General features: G+C 39.4%; 1 protein-coding gene across 1 annotated transcript in view; it reads right to left on the bottom strand.

Annotated features, from left to right (window-relative positions):
• Positions 1–2,791: 2,791 nt before the first annotated feature.
• LRRK2 (leucine rich repeat kinase 2) overlaps positions 2,792–16,994 on the bottom strand; it is a 64,867-nt gene continuing 50,664 nt past the window's right edge. Inside the window, exons 41-51 of the mRNA XM_082075936.1 lie at positions 16,458–16,618; positions 15,472–15,642; positions 13,506–13,606; positions 13,153–13,347; positions 11,986–12,179; positions 11,621–11,693; positions 10,621–10,805; positions 9,561–9,713; positions 8,632–8,840; positions 5,335–5,409; positions 2,792–3,501 (exon numbers count right to left, since the gene is read on the bottom strand). Coding sequence (XP_081932062.1) covers positions 3,380–3,501; positions 5,335–5,409; positions 8,632–8,840; positions 9,561–9,713; positions 10,621–10,805; positions 11,621–11,693; positions 11,986–12,179; positions 13,153–13,347; positions 13,506–13,606; positions 15,472–15,642; positions 16,458–16,618 — 1,639 coding nt within the window. The 3' untranslated portion in view covers positions 2,792–3,379. The remainder of the gene's footprint in view (positions 3,502–5,334; positions 5,410–8,631; positions 8,841–9,560; positions 9,714–10,620; positions 10,806–11,620; positions 11,694–11,985; positions 12,180–13,152; positions 13,348–13,505; positions 13,607–15,471; positions 15,643–16,457; positions 16,619–16,994) is intronic.

Genomic DNA, 16,994 nt, shown 5'->3' on the forward strand with positions numbered 1-16,994 from the left:
TAATGGGCAGTGCTGGAAGTGAAGTAAATAATTACATACGCCGGAGACACAACATTGATTTTTAAGTCTCTTCTCACTAATTAGTGACAGCATTTATAGGCACTGATGGCTTAACAAACCCGACCGTATTCACCTGCCGCCTTCTCAGGCAGCAAGAAAATCAAAGCAACGCAGAAGAAAAGGAAAAAAGAAAAGGCCTTAATTTTTACTTTCATTTTGGTTTTAGCAGAGTTGTATTATGGTAGTTTTAAAAAATTACTGGGTTGTTTTGTTGTTGACTTACTGCTGTATTGTTATTTAAAGTAACTTTAAAACTAATGCCAGTTTACTGCTCAGTCCAAACGCCCTGTGTCAAGGGCAGGAACCAGGCAGCATCAGCTCACTGCGGGGAAGAAGTTTTTCACAATTGGATCATTGGAATTTTGTTGCTTTGTTGAACAGGGCCTGGTAAAGCAGGGAGGCCGCCCAGGTGTCTCTGTGCTGCACCTGCACAGCCGGCAAACACAGTGAAGAACGTTCTGAGAGGTGAACACGGGAAATGTCACCTTTGTTTGCCTCTCAATTTCTGCTTAACTAGGTTTCCCATTGCTAATCCAACAATAATACATCTTGTAGGATTTTTCCCCCTTTAATTAATTTCAAAGTACAGCGATGCAATGATTGTCAGCTCTCATGTGATTATGCAACTCTGTATTTATAAACTAATAAAATTGTTCTAAAGATGCATGCCTCTCTAAAAATTGGAAAAGTGTACAACATGGTTCACTGCTCAGCCAATACATATAATTTTTATTTATACTTGTTCAAAGGCCTTGAACGAGTTTTATATAAGAGAATGTGCAGGTGAGTAGTCCTGAGGCGAGTTCATAATACAGCTGAAGAACTAATTCAGACAAAAAACCTGAAAAGCTGCTAGTTCTGATCAGAAAATCTGATTTGCTTAAGACAGGTAATGGGAGCTGTTTTCAGATTTTTTTTATGAATGACTTGGAGGCCATAAAATGAGAAGAGGAATTGTTCATATATCCTTTCTACTTGAAAGACTGATGGAAAAATATGAATGTCGTTGTCTTTTCCTCATTCACTGAACCTCATCCTTTTCCCTTACTCCTTCCTCGTGTCTCTGGTATCGAGGAGCTCATCACAAAATGCATTACTCATCTTACTCCCTCCAGGTAGATGGGTTTGGTTATTAAAAGCGGCAGTAATGACAAATGCCCAGGTTTGGGGATCAGCCTGGTTCTCTTTCCTCCATTACATGTCCCAGTTTCACCCCAAAGTGGTACATAGAGAAGTAATAGGATACTAAGGGACGCATTGAATCGTGGCCAAACCATACGGCTTGTTTCCTGTGAGCAAACAGGCCGAAGTAAGAGTCATCCTGTCTGCAGGTGCTGGGTGTTATCCTACGTACACAGGAATTGTTACACCTGGTAGGGCTTATACTCTTATGTCAGCGTGTCAAACTCATTTTTACCAGGGGCTGCATCAGCCTCACGGTTGTCTCCAAAGGGCTGGATCTAATTTTAGGACTGTATCAATGTAGGAGTCGTTGCTCTTGTCTGTTGTTCTTTGCAATCCCTGTCATACCTACCAGAGAGGCCGGATCCAGGGTACAGTACAGTCAGCACAGCCGCAGAACTGGGCTCCTGCGTCATCCTGAGGTGAGGGACGAAGCTCCACAAACTGCACACAAAAGCTCCTCCGTGGAAATTCAGTGAGGAGAAAGCAGACTATGTTATTAACAAAGTACAGTTTTAATAAAAAGGTTTAAGGCTTGCATCTCAAATTGACTTATAAATAAACATAATCACAATACATATATTCTATTTTTTTTAAAAAAAAGTATTCATAATAATATATATTTTCTGAGTTATAAAATCCCATATAAATAGCAAATTATTCTCAGTATGCAGAATACAAGAATACATAAAAACTGGGGTGCATATCTGAAGGGAATCCAGAGCACACACACAGTAAATGGCAGAAAATAGAACAATGCCACAGTTGGACACAATAAATGCTGTTGTCCTAGTATATAATTACTCCAAAGCTGTAAAAATGGAACCGAGAACTTTTTTGTTGCTTAACCCTGTTCAGCTCCATAGAAATAAACTGAAGAATGGCTCTGGATACTCCATGCCTTGAGATTTCAGGAGCACCCTATGGATTCTTTTGGTATCAAAAAAAGAAAACAATGTCTGTCTTCTGATGGACAGAAACAAGGCACACAGAGCAAGTCGGTGCAGGCTGTAAGATGCCGCTTGGACTTACAGCCAGAGAGCAGCAAAAGGCATCTCTTGAATGAAGACGTGTGGCGACAAATTCTGGTAGTTACAGGCAAGAGGTGGCCAATTCTTAGTATTTCTCAAGGTTCCCCTGCTTATCCTCAAAATAGCAATATAAACTAAAACAAGTGGAAAATTTGCAGCTTATAAGTATGAAAATGAATGTTGTTGTTGTTTTTGTTTGTTTGTTTGTTTTGGTTTTTGGTTTTTTTTTAGATTGAGATATGGAAACAAGCAAGTTGGACTAAGAACGGGCAGCCTGGCTACAGCACCACGCTTCTTTCCCTGTGGTACATGTGTAGCAGCATTTGGAGCAGAGCTTTCCCCTGCCTTTCTTCCCTTCCAACCCAAACTATTCCATGATTTGATGACTCTGTGATTCCCTCTTGGCTCTTCACCGTGATGTGCACAACAGCTAGATGCGAATGGTGATGTTCAGCATGGTGATGTTCAGCATGGTGTGACTACGTCTCGTGGAACAAGGTGGATGCCGTATTGCAGGCATGCAGGCTGTTCTGCTTGTTTTCAAGGAGTAACGTAGTCATTATATGTTCCTTTAAACACTGCTATTATTTAAATAGTATGTTTTCTGTCACATACTCAGGGCTATGAGCTCTGACTTATTACTAAAACACGAGTCATTAGAGCAAACTCACACATGCAAACGGCAATAAACGCGTAGAGGCTTAAATTTCACTCCTTATTACAGCGTCAGCTCAGTAGAGATAATGAAGCAAATAGGAACCATTTTTAGTCTCCCGGCTTATTCCCAGTTTAACTGGGATCAAAAATTGGATGAACAATGTTATACTGAAGTTGAGCCATAGTTGGCAAGAGCGGAACGTTGCAAGTAAACAGATGCGGGATGCCACTTCAGATTCAGAAATTCTCAATAGTTTTCTGCCCTTTCAAATATTACAAATAATTGATCCTTCCATTTCCATGGTATCCTACGGATACTGGCTGCTTCTCTTGTGGCAATTTTCTTCATGCTTTTTGGTTAAAAACCCCAGCAACAAGAAGTTGTAAATATTGCACAGTACATTAGGATGGAAGACTAGAAAAGAGAATGGCACTTGCAGGGTGACTTTTCAGTCCAAAGAAAAGCTCTTCATTTTTTCTGCTAATTCCTGTCTCATTTCTATATGTTTTTTCAGGTTTTGCACTTCATGTGGCAGGTTAATGTCCCACACTGACACGCAGGATTGTAATTCTGGAAGAAAAAATAACATTGAAAGCTGCAACAGAGAAGAATTATTGCACACTTAGAAGTGGGTTTGTTTATCTGCTTATGCTTTAATTACTTGTAAATTGCCTCAATGGAGCATGACGCTTAGGACCTGGAAGACAAGTTATATGACACATTGTGTGTGAGGTAATGCAGTTATGGGCTACAATCTGTTTGTACCTGCACAAGAATTCAGGTTCTAGTTCCTAAACTTAGAGTATACTATATCTAAAAGCACTTGAAAAATCATTTATGGGGCCTGTGGACCATAAGCTACTGACCTGAGCTACAGTTAATGTTGGTACTGAGGTGCCTGCAGAAAATTTTGTCTCTGTTTTCCTGAGCAGACATACCCTAAATGCTTGCAAGACTCAAAACCTGTAAACTAAAAATGGAAACTGATTTCATAAAGCAGCTGGAAAAGGTAATTTCTTCAATCTCTCTTTATGCAAATGACTCTTTTTTAACGGAGAGTTCACATTGCTTTTAGTGGAATAAGGATAACTGAGAACACTCGCATGAGTAGGGACTCACAAGGTTTGTGGAGTCTCCGATTCCTCTCTGTATAGTTAATGGCACTGTTAAGTACAATAAAAAGGCTAAAAGGGCAATTGGTGTTCTTATGGTAACAATCAGGGAATATTAGAATATAAAAATCACTGCTGTAAGTTTGATTCTTATTTTATTCCTGTCAGCTCATCTACACTTGCCACTCTTAACTTTCTACTGGCATTGCCACATTTTTAGGGGTCACTGAAAGCGGGATGCGATAATGGTAAAGAAGGGCATCGATCAGAGCATCAGTTGTAGCTGTTCTTAGAAAAACCCAAAGGTGCGGATTATCTTCCTTTTCCAGCACCTGGCTACCCTAATTGCCAGGAAGCTTTTCCCGATGTCTGACCTAAATCTCGCTTGCTGTAGTAGAAACCGGTTAGTCCTTACCCTGCCCACAGGCAACTTGCGGGAGTCTTTATTCCCTTCCTCTTTATTTACATATGTGAAGCCTATTATCACATCCTCTCTAAGCTTTATTTATATTAACCAAAACTCAAATCCCCACAGCATTTCCTGACAGGTCGCATTTTTCTCCTCTGGACTGTTCCCAGTAGCCCAGATCATCAGCAATGTCCCACAAGGGATCGCTCCTCCAGCAGAGGGGAAGAATCAGCTCGTGCCCTACAGACACCACTTTTTGGTGGGTGTGAGAATGGTGTTTGCCTCTTTGGCAGCAACGTGACACAGCTGACCCGTGTTCAGCCTCTGATCAATCATAGCCCTTTTTTCTGTAGCACTGCTGTTTAAGCTGATCATCTTATACTGGTACAATGGCTCATTCCTAATTAAGTACAATGTCTTGCATTTGTCCTTACTGAATTGTATCCTGTTTCCTTCCAGATGGTTTGCTCTATATGTCAAGGTAATTTTGAATTCTAATCCTTTCCTCCAGTGTGCTTGTGGCTTTGTCTTAGCTGAGAATTGTCTGAAATCTGAAAAGCACATTCACTATTCCTTCATCCACATTATTAATGAAAATGTTGAGGATTCCTAGCCTAGCACAGACCCCTCTGAAAATCCATGTGATACATTTTCCAATTAGACAATGCCATTTACATTCCAAATATAGTTTTCTAGCAAATTATATTACATACTTTAAATAGTGGCTTCCTCTGATCCATGTTTGGAAGTTACTGTTAGTTTGTATGGAGCCCAGAAATTACATTAAATGATGATCATCAACTCTCCACTCTCAGTGGGTAGTCAAGCATAATAGTGTCTACTCCACTAATAATGTGAATTAATAAAACGTGGTTCAGGTACCTTTGTGATATTTGTTGTCTTCGGTGTCACTTTTATAGCAATATCCCAAAACCAGGACTGCATTCTTGAGACTCCCTTTTCAAAGAAATAAAATGTCGAATTTTAATGGGAACTTCGTAATTTAAAGACAGAAAGAGTAGATGACATCATGCCACTAAGAGGACAGAAAGCAGAGTTCAGTCAACTGGACCTTTTATTCAAAGTCATTAACCATGACAAACCCAGACACGAAAACAATATAGTTCCCGTCTCCATTTAATGTAGGGGTTTATCAGGGTTCAAAGGCATGAGCACCAGACCAGCCGCCCAGGCTGTTGAACAAGCCCAAGTACAAAGCACCTGTTCTACAGCACAAGCAGAGGCAGCAGAGCCACAGGAAACCCATGTCACAGCAAAGGGACAGGCTGCAAATGGAGTCCCGGTGGAAAGCACAAACAGAAGGTGCCAGTAATCAGTTTGGTTATGAAAAAACACAACCAAATATGATACAAACTAATTACAAGCGTTCTGAAGTAAAGATGGCATGTATGTAGGAAAGGAGAGTTAGCAGGGAAGTAGAAACAGGGGATGGATCACAGGAAGGTGCCTGCTGAATAATGTGAAAAACGACCAGGAAGACAGAAGTGGCTGGATGACAGAGGGATAAAGTGAATGTGCTGGTGTTTCAATAACAACTTGTTGCTTATTCCCAGCACAACATGTTTATAAGTGTCTTGCAAGACAGACGCAAGCTGCCAGGTGTCCTCCTGCCACAGCCGCTCCCTGTCCTGCCGCAGCCCAAAGAGGGCAGCAAGTGGGGGACCATGGGCTGGCAGAGGACGCAGGACCAGCTCCCTGTGCCATGGATCAGGCCAGTGAAGGACCAGCCCTGTCTGCAGACACCCCAGCTCCAGACTGCGCCCCACACCTCCCCACACCTCTTCATACCTGATGTCTTACACACTCCCCAGGGAAAAGCTGAGGAGGGGGCAGTTTTGGGGGTTTATGTAGGCTGTATTATGGCTCACTGTGAAACCACAGTCTTGGAAGTTTGGTGTGACTATACCACAGCGACCCTGCCACAACACGTTCCTTCTGAATCAGCAGACACTTCTATTGTGGGTCACCCAGGACCCCTGCAAGGTAGAGGGAGATTTTTCCTGCCCTGGGGAGATGTGCAGTGTATTCTCCTTCGATACTGATATATATCTGTTTATGGTAGATGATGGCTCGTGGGAACCATAAGCATCTTCCATGCTCAGATTTTTCATCACTTTATTTTCTTCTATAACCAGTCCCATCCATACTCCTCACAAAGTGATTGGAACTTGAGTATAGTTTCTTATTCAGACTGAGGTCCTTCCTTACTATATAGAAGTCTAAATTTTCACTTGCAAAATGAGATACAGATTTACATATAAATCATTCTGTATGATAAGTCTCATGTCTATCATATGTCAATATGTTAGGTGAAAGAATTAGAAAAAGCCATTATATTTCCATATTCATAGATGAACTACTGATAAAACTGATGTCTTAAAGTCTGGCAATCTCTTTTTTCTGAAATATTTACATCTGGTTGACATACATAATATATTTTAACCTTAAATGAAACTATTTAATACAAAAATGTTTCCCTCTATCTTCTCTCATTTCACAGAAGCAATGCGTTACTGCTGAAGAATTGCTCAGCAGCCTCAGTGCCATTTGCACTGAATCTGTGAAAATCCCAGTAAAAACATTATTTGAATTTAGGAAAAAACCCAACCCTGATAAATAATTGCTGGGAAAAATGATCGAAAGAAAAACACCACTCATCAAACTGCATGTATCAATCTTACTTGCTATTCTTGAGATTTGTGCAAATGCAGCTAAACTATTCCTACTGAAGTATTACCTTTCCTACACATAAAATTTTGATTTAAAATGTTGTGGTGACTTGAAACAAAGAATATGAGACTCAACGTTTAAAAATCACACTGTATTATTCTACACAATGTACTTTCCCTATCAATGCCGGTAAAAAGCGAGGCAAAATTTTGTTTTCATAGTAAGTATTCTTTACAAAATGCTAAAAGTGAAATGTCCATTTATAGTACTAATATGGTAGCTATCAGGACTAGAAGGACTGAAAATGCTGTGGTATTGAATCTGGACTGTATAGCTGGCACCAGCTGAGGACAGAACAGACTCTACAAACCTGCTCCCAGACAAAGGCAAGTTAGAGTAGGATGTAGCTTTTTTGACTCGTACAACGCTGTCAGCACTGTGAGCAAACTGCAGTCTGTGGATGCTTCTGGTGTCAGAAAGGAATAAACAGCCCCCAAATTAAGCTCATGGTGGAACTGAGAAAACATCCACAGCCTGCAACAATCAAGTTTGCCAGCAGGATTACAGTGTGTTTCTGAGTCCACAACAACAGCTTCAGAGTCTGTTTTTGACAGCAATCATACTTTAGATCACACTGACAAGGGAACTCCAGAGTTTTTTTCAAAATGCAGTGGGAGGCAATGGGAACCCACATTTTGTACTACAGAGTACTTTTTGAAGTCGTGTGTATTTTAAGTGTACACAGCACTGCAGTACAATGAACTCTGTCTGGAGTTCACTCATGGCCTTCAGTACTTTTGAGAGAGATGCAGGTGAGTTTACAGGGGAAGGAAGTTACAACAGCCAAGAAGTGCCCCATACTCAGCTATGCTCCTCTGGCTGTTTGTAATTAACACCGAAAACCCACAACTACTGTCTGCCTGCAGCAGCTGGAAACAACTGGCCCTGGTGACAAGTCTGCACCCTGAGTCCAAACATGTGGTTCTGCTGGGATCTGCCTGTGACCCAAACCTAGAAGAACCATTCTTGAATAAGGATGGGAGAGGAAAGCAAGGCAATAGGCAATTAAGAAAAACTCATTAAAACCTAACAAGCTCCACAGAGAGAGAAGCCAGAAGCATAGAACTTAAGATGGAGAAAGAACATGGGCAGACACAGATCCAGACGAAGATGATGGGGCAGAAGACGGTGAGAGCTGCGCTGAAGCACGGCACATGGATGCAGTGAAGGTGACTGTGTCCATGTGCTGATCAGTGGCCGGCCAGGACAGAGCTGTGGTTTTAGGAGGGCACAGGTGTGACAGCCTTCTGGAGTTCAGCTAACAGCACAGCGGCTGACACTCACTGAAGGTGACAGCAGCAGAACAGAATGAATGAACAAAACACAGAAAATGCTCATCTGTTCTTGGAACAGCATGGCAAACAGGAGACAGCAATCCTGAACTTGGCACTGGTTTCAAAATTCTTGTCACTTGATGGTTTTACTTACCTAGTTGAGCTGTTATCATGACTCTAATAGAATCACAAAAGTTGTCTATAACTCGTACAGGACGACGTGTTGATAAATCAAGCAGCAAGATATGGCCTCCTCCTGTCCCTATCCACAGTGCCGTATTTTTCTGCAGGCAAATTGTCTTCACTCTTCCAGAATAAGCCAGTTTATGTTTTGATTCCTTAGTTAGTTTTTCTACTTTGTCCCTATAAGTATGGAGAGAATTTGTATTAAAATCTCATGGCACACTATTCCACAACTGCTATAATGACTCTCTCAATACCAGCCTTTTAAACAACCATTGATCAAGACAAGCTGCACAAATCTCATGCTTATCAGTTGATTAACTTGAAACAAACTGCGATGAAAACTACTGGACTTGTGAGACCCTGCTGGTCTCTTCAAAAGACCTTAAAATAGGAGGCAGGTATATTTCTCTGCTCACTCCCAGTCTGCAGGAGAATAACCTCATTGCAAAGTGGGAGAAGAACACCTAGAGCTGCTCCAAACGTCAACAGGAAAATGGAATGGACGTGGCACATTAAGGGAGAACAAATTAAATGCAAATGAAAATCAGTGTCACTGTTAATGAAATTCTGATCTCATACTGAATCTGGAGAGAGAAGATATTCCGAGTATGCAGGAAGTAACCGGATGCAAAAGCATTAGTATCTCTTCTTTCTCGAGCAGTTAAATTAATCTTCTCCACATCATAGACAAATTGTGAAATATCATAAGGGTCTTAAAAAATTGAGATTCTGCATGGGATATTCTGAAGTTCTGGGCCAAAAGAGAGAAAAGGAATTCTACATTTGCCCAAAGAACTGGGCAAATCCCTTACCTCCAGGAGGTTAAGGGACTAGGCTAGAGCAGGCAATCTGATATCCAGCTTTCATAAGGCCATCAATCTGAAATAAAACACTTACTTAAGAAAATGTGCACAGTCAATTAGTTCAGAAAGTTTTTCTGTCTTCTTGTCCCAGATTTCCACAAAATGGCTGTTTTTCTTTGCCAAGTAGATAGATTTGTCTATTGCTATTGAAATAATGTTTGCATCACTGTAAGCATTATGACAGAACCTAGAAGAGAGAGAAGAACTCAAGTTAAATACACAGAAAATATACGGTAGAAAAACTTGACTATTATGGGGGGTTAACTTCCCTGTAACTCTTACAGAATCATTCAGCCTTCACACCAAACTGGGCTAGGATACAACGGAAAGGGTTTGCTATAATCTTCCTACAGTTTGACATAAATTCTCACAGTAATGGAGTTGTGCTGATAATATCCCTGGAGGCACATTCATGCCCCAAAACCTATTAATAAATCTTTCCCATCTATCTGCTCAAATCACATATGCTCACAACTTGCTTTATATTAACACATTATTTTCCAAAGAAAATTAATTTGCCAGAATAATGTTCTCTACTATCATAAAATCAAACACTGTGTTCCCTGCTCAGGAAAAATTCCCCTTAACTTTAGAGCCGGATTTGCCCATTTGAGAAGTATATCAAACACTCCAAAAACTTCAGTCTCTATTTTCTAATAATTAGCAGTCAGCAACCATACATGATTTAGGTCTATAGGGCAGAGACGTGCACACATATCATACTGACAAACATATAAGAACAAATACTATGCTAAGTATGTGTGCATGATTCTAAAGAAAGTAAAAAGGGTCTGGGCAAATGCAACTGGGGAAAAAACCTGATCTGTTGCATTTATTTTTTAATAGATACTGACTTCATAAATCCTTTATATAGTAAAAATGTATATCCCTTGTTTAAAAGCATACTTTAAACATTACTTACTGATCTTATTTTAATGCACATTATGTTCCATCTCTATTATGGAAGGAAAAGAATGGAAACAAGAGAACTCAAAGAACGAGCTCTAGAACAAGACACCACATCAAATACTGCCAGAAATCTTCAGTGAAAACAATGATAGAGCCAAGTAACATAATTTTAAAAATAAACTTACAGTTGACTTGTCTTTGTTTCAATGAGCTTTTGAATAGAGAAATCACTAGTTAGGGCAATGATGTTTGTTCCACAGCCTCCCCAGATTATATTTTTCTCAGATAAGTGTGAGGATTCATTTAAGCACATGAGTGGTGTGCTAACATTTCCTATAGTTAGTATCTTCAGAGGTGAAGCACCCTTACACTGCAAGAAAAAATATACTCTCCATCAGAAACAAGGAACATATAGACACTCAGAAACTGTTAAAAAGAGACCACACGGCCTGCCAAATTCAATTTACACAGCCAGATTTTCTGAACCGTTACGGTATCTTACCAGAATGTTAGTGACTGAAAAGCACTATAGTCTCATTATAGGTGTCCCACAGAAAACAGCCTGTGTGAGCGGGAAGGGGAGAGAGCTGGGACTGATACTTCTGCAACCCCAGCACAGCTCAATAACTGGACAGAATGTCACATCCATGTCTTACGAGATGTCCCACACTGGGCCATCTTCTGGTTCTGCCATGCACTGCAAACGCATAATTGCTCTAAATTGCATACGGCCAGGAGCCAGCCCTCGGGAACCAGCTGATACAAACTGCCCCCAGCATTTCTTTATCTGTTCTGTGAGCAGCACTCTGACCTACAGAAAATCTAAACAACATTGTCTTTTTGGAGATCTCCATTCTACGAAAATTTAGTGGGAACAAAATCAAAAAGTAGCTATAACAGCAATAAAGGAGATTAAAACTGCTATATTCTTAATAAGAACTATTAATGTCACTCTCTAGTCAGTTTGCCAGGTCTTTTGAAGTCCTATAATGAGGAATAAACTCCCGCTCTTAACTCTATTGGTTCAAACAGACATTGTAAAACATGTGCATTTCTGCCAAGACTGCAGTAGAAAATTATTTTTAGTTTTAGAGAAGCAATTAAAAATAAGCTTCATGAAAGAAAGCTGCTATTGGCAGTTGCTTTACATATATTTTGTAGAATAGACAGCAAAAACAAGTCTACCTTTACTGCTCTGTCTTCAAAAACTGCCAGTTTGCCATCAGCTGTGCCTACCAAGAAGAAATTCTTCTGTTTGCTGAAATAAAATAAAATAATAAAGTCTAGAAATGCCTTAATCAAGTAAGAAAAACTTAAATGAGGAGCCTCTGGTATTTCAAGAGTTTCACCGAACACTAACGGCAAATAGAACCACCTGTGGTCAGGAATGAAGTCTCCAGTTACACTGGGTGCAAAATTAAATCAATGTGCAGGCAAAATAAGCAGCTGTCTGAACAAAACTGCATGAGTGTACAGATACCATCTTCTAAACATCTCCATTCAGTCATATTTTCAAAATGTAAGCTGAAATGTTTAAAATTCATTTGTACCTTTGCTTTGAAAGAGAATTACAGTATAAGCAAGTGATGGAATCTGACATTTTCTGCAGACGATGCCTTCTTGTTTCATCTTCTGTGTTAAGTGCCCACAGGGAACCAGACTGGGTTCCTGCTACAATCCAGTTTTCTTTATCAGTAGGAAGGGTTACTAAGGCCAAACTTAAAATTTTACTATCTGTGATATCCTGAGTCAGAAAAACAAACCAAAAAAGAAAAACAACATGGTTATGATTTCAGTAAGGGTAAATGTTAGTTAATTGCTGGTAATAAAAATGAAATACAACCTTCTTGGACCCTGGACAGACCTAGGTCTTAATCTCCCCATTAAGAAATCTAATTCCCTAATAGCAGAAAACATCTTCAACTGTATCATCTATCTTGGAAATTCTGGGAAGGACCCCTCAAAATCTCTACGCTGAATGCTCTCTATTCTAATGAATAGAGAGCTAAGCAAATGGAACTACACTGCAATATATGTTCAGTTGAATTACTAACAATAAAAGTACTGGTCTAATACTTGTGTTTCTCATTTTAGTTTTAGAAAAATAAGCCATATAATTTACACAAAAAGCTACCAATTCAGATGTATCATGGTCAACAGATGGCAGATGGAAATATAACTTAAACAACTTTGATGGTGAGTCACAGTTCTGGCACACATGCTCATCTCAGCACATCTAACCTGGGTCAAGCCTTTCCCCTTTTCTGATGGCAAAGGACCAAGATGCACAAAAAGCAAATGAAAAGAGCTGGAGGGTATCACCCAAAGTGGCACAAGGAGGTGGCATCCATAGGAAGAGAGGAATTGTTAAGAGACCAGCTGCATGGTTAGGGAGGTAGGGATACAAAGGGTTGTGTAACTATTACTCCTCGTTCTTTCCTCCGTGCTAGAAATAGCTCCCATCTGAGGGGAAGAAAGGAACCCAGTAGTGGAAAGACAGCACTATGAGAAAGTTCAGGCTGGATGGCAGGAAGAAAAGAAGTGACTGTGTTTCTGCCTCTTTTCATGGATACAATGATGACTCACTTATGAGCAAACTTTGTTCTCTCAAAGGTTAGCTTTCCAGAATTAATACCCTACTGTTAAAACGCAATTAATCCTTCTGAAATACATCTGGGTGACAAAAAATTAGAAGAAATGGCAACTTTCCCACGTACCTCACAGGTATGTCCATCTGTATTTAGGTTCACAAATGAAAGTTGTGCTTTTTCTGTGTTCCCATTGCCTATCCAGACTCCTGCCTTCTTGCAGCTTTGATTGGCAGCTACCATGCACTCTGCTGTGGACGTGCTGGGTATTGAAACGTACCTCATCAAACAGATAAGCTCTGCAGAATTCAGGATCTCGTAAACCTACAAAGAAAGCCACAGCATGTACATGGTAATAACAATGGCTTGTACTGTGATAAATAAATAACAAGCAATGGATAACATTGTAGAGACATGTCAACTAAAACCCAGAAAATGGTATAGCCTATAACAAAGATACAAATGAACAGACTAAGTCATACCTGGGAAGATGTTGGTCGTTCCTGAGGGTTTTCCTTCAAACACTTTTTAATTAGATTTTCAACTTCAGGCCATGGGGCACATCCATATTCTTTGACAGGATCTAAAATGTAAAATTAGATAACTTATTAACCAGCCTTTAACATAGCTCAGAAATGAGAGTTCTGAATAATTTTCTTCTTATTTAAAGAATTCATCTAAATTCTTACAGAGCTGCTCTAAGAAATATCATACTCTTAGGTAAAATGTCAGCATGAACAGCTTGGAATTGCTCATCTGCCATTAAATGCTAGAGCATGAAATGCCAGAGGTAGAGTCCTTTTCATTAAAAGCAGTTAAAGTGAATAGATTTTGCTTTAACATTTTTTTAATGTCCCTGTACTGGGACTGAATCACAGATATGTGACAGTTGTGTTTTGATTAATGCTGACCATTCAAGGGCATGTCATTTCAGTCTGTAGTCTTTTCAATTCCTGTGGACATTTATCTCCACATTTATTCTTCTGTGTTTGGTCAGAGTACGTGGAATACAGATGAATGTCCAATAAAATGTATAGCAATTTAGATAAACAACTCCATATAGTATTTATGAGATATGGAAGTTTAAATGCCCACTCAGTGCTTTGAATGTGTATCTTATGACTATAGGTGCTGAACTTTCTAAGAACAAATCACTCATGAATAATGGTGCCTGTGTTGCTTTTCCATTTAGTTCATCATAATCCACAGCAGCTATTCCAGTCCTACATTGACAGAGGTAACATTAATGATAAATACCTGCAAATGAAGAAATCCTGTTCAGCAAATGACAGGCACTGTTTACTTATGAGCTCAGCCAGCCCCTTTTTTGGTGGAAATACATAAATGATGACCATGTGCACCAATGGGACTGTACTATCTCCAGAAATGAATACTTCTGATTATTTCATAGGGCTCACAATACAGAAAACAGCCAAATGGAGAGCTGCACTCAAGAGATACTTAGTCATCAGTTCTTGGGAATGGCCTCTGTAGGGAGGGGGTTTAAACAGCCTGAGCTATGAACTAAACTTCAGGAGCAGAAAATGCATGAACTGTCTGCCCCTCCTAACGGAGAAGCCATGCCACATGAAGTGGTACAGTTGCTGCCCTTTCCTAGATGGAGTGACTTTTCAGTCTTAAAGAATGTTTCACAAGTATATCCGCTATTGCAGGGCAATAAATAAGAACGCCACACATTAAGCTTGTAAGACTATAAAAATTCATCAGCTTTTTTCCACAGAAGTTGCCAAATAGTGAATTCCACTGTCCAGCTGACTACAGCACATCCAGTCTGACAGCCCGTTTCATCTCCCTTCCAGCAGCCAACAACTACGTGTTCTAATACAGACAGAATATGAAGAATGTTACATAGCTGCGCAGGGACCTCACACTCTCGACAAGTTAAAAGGGAATTCCTATTTAAAACCTTAAGGGGTAGCTGCCCTTTTAATGTAGTGGCACTTCTTTGTTTTCAAGAAGATTTCATGGGGTTAAGATATACAGCTTCTCAGTAATGGAATTTTTAATGTAAAGTATCACGATCAAAGAACACAAGTGGAACTGTGTTTTTCTTAGCACATGATATGCATTATCGCAGCAATTTGTAAGGGTCAGGTCCAGACATTGATATTAGAAGGTACCTTCAGCAACATCAATCCTTAGCTGGGTCTGGATAAAATCCCAAATATACAAAACCTCTGTTTCTTTATAAAGTGAACCAGCTGGATCCCTTGAAATTGCAATGAAATTATAACCAGTGTGATGTTGAATAGATGCCTATTTCTCACTGTTTCAAGACCATGTGAAATTAGGAGAAGCTTCTAAAAATTGCTGTTATTTAGTCTCCTCCTCTGATCACTTATCACAAGATAAAACATGAGAGGTGTCATTTTTGGAGGAGACAAGACAAATGGTCCGCTTTCATGTTAAAACTTAAACAAGGCATACCTGGTAACTTTCCTTGTATTGCTAATTCATCAAATTCATTTGGAAACTTCAAGCCTTCCATTATTCTACCTCCTCCTGTTAAAATGTCATAAAGCAGCAAGCCAAATGAATAAACATCCGCTTGCTGATTGTAAATAACATTTCCTCTGGCAACCTCCGGTGCTCGAAATCCTGCAAATAAATCATTCATTAATAGTTATGATTCATAGCACAATGAAGCCATCTTTGTCCTTTTAAGAGCAAACAATTACTGATAAAAATGTCACAGGAAGTAAACCAAAAATAGCATGTTATTTCTGGGCTGCCACTAGCTTGCATGTGGCAGACCTCCAAAAATATCAGCAATCAGTACAATGGAAGGGGACAGTACACAGTTACAGAGCTCCTGCACCACTACACATAAATTAACTCATTTATCAATGAATATTGAAAATGAAGGACAAGTCCACAGACATTACTGAAGGCCTAACATTTAACACTTGAAGTCACGCCCTCATGCACAATTTCCAAGACCTAAAGGCACTTTTCAAAGTTGTTGAATTGTTTAGTGCTTTAAAATAGATACTGATATGCTCTCCATAAAGTCACGAAACAGTGAAGGTATTTATAGTCTTTGAAAAAAACTAAGACTTACTTATGCATTACTGAAAATTAAAACAACAAGCAATTTTAGTAGTATAATTTCAATACTACAATAACCATACTGAAACAAGACAGAAAGAAATAATAATGAATGCATGTAATTTATTTTTTTTTCCTTTTTAAACTTTTAGTACACTCCTTGATTCTTCTAAAAGGGGTTAAAACATGATTAGGAAGAAAGGCCAAGAGGTATAAATCTGGCATCACAACTTGTAATACAATTAGGACTACATTTTGTGATTTTGACTGGAGTATAAATTCAAGTTACTTCTTACACACTAAGTAAAAAACGTATTAGCTATTTTTTGACCTAACGCACTGTAAACCAAAGCATTTTTCCATACCTGGTGTACCTTCGGAGGTTTTTATTCCCATTCTGCAACAATATTGGGCAATGCCATAGTCAGCTATTTTTGCAATAACAGCTGAATTGGGATATAGGGTAAAGAGCAACACGTTGTGAGGCTTTAAATCACGGTAGATGATCATTGCTGAATGCAGGTACCTGTTAATAAAAAAGGTATTTATTGAAAGCATTCCTAATTCAGGGATGCATCTATACACACACACTGAATACATTATTCCCACAACAGTAAAACGCGCTTTCAAATGTTAAAAAATGTCAAACATCACCAATGTGACACCACCTTATGGGATACTGACTTCAGAACAGTTCTGAAATACTATTTACTGGCACATAAACATTGCAGTATTCTAGTATCAAGTCTCATGTGAAGTGTCACTGGAAGTTGAAAACTGAATCTTAGAAGTTTAAGCTTCACTGGTCCCTGGGCTCCTTTGCAGGTTTTGTGGTCTTACAGTCACACTTCAATGGCTCCTGAAGATATTCATGGACTTTAAGAACTTTAAAAATGCACTAT

This window comes from Streptopelia decaocto, assembly GCF_964273445.1.
Source record: "Streptopelia decaocto genome assembly, chromosome: 1".
Classification (NCBI taxonomy): Eukaryota; Metazoa; Chordata; class Aves; order Columbiformes; family Columbidae; genus Streptopelia; species Streptopelia decaocto.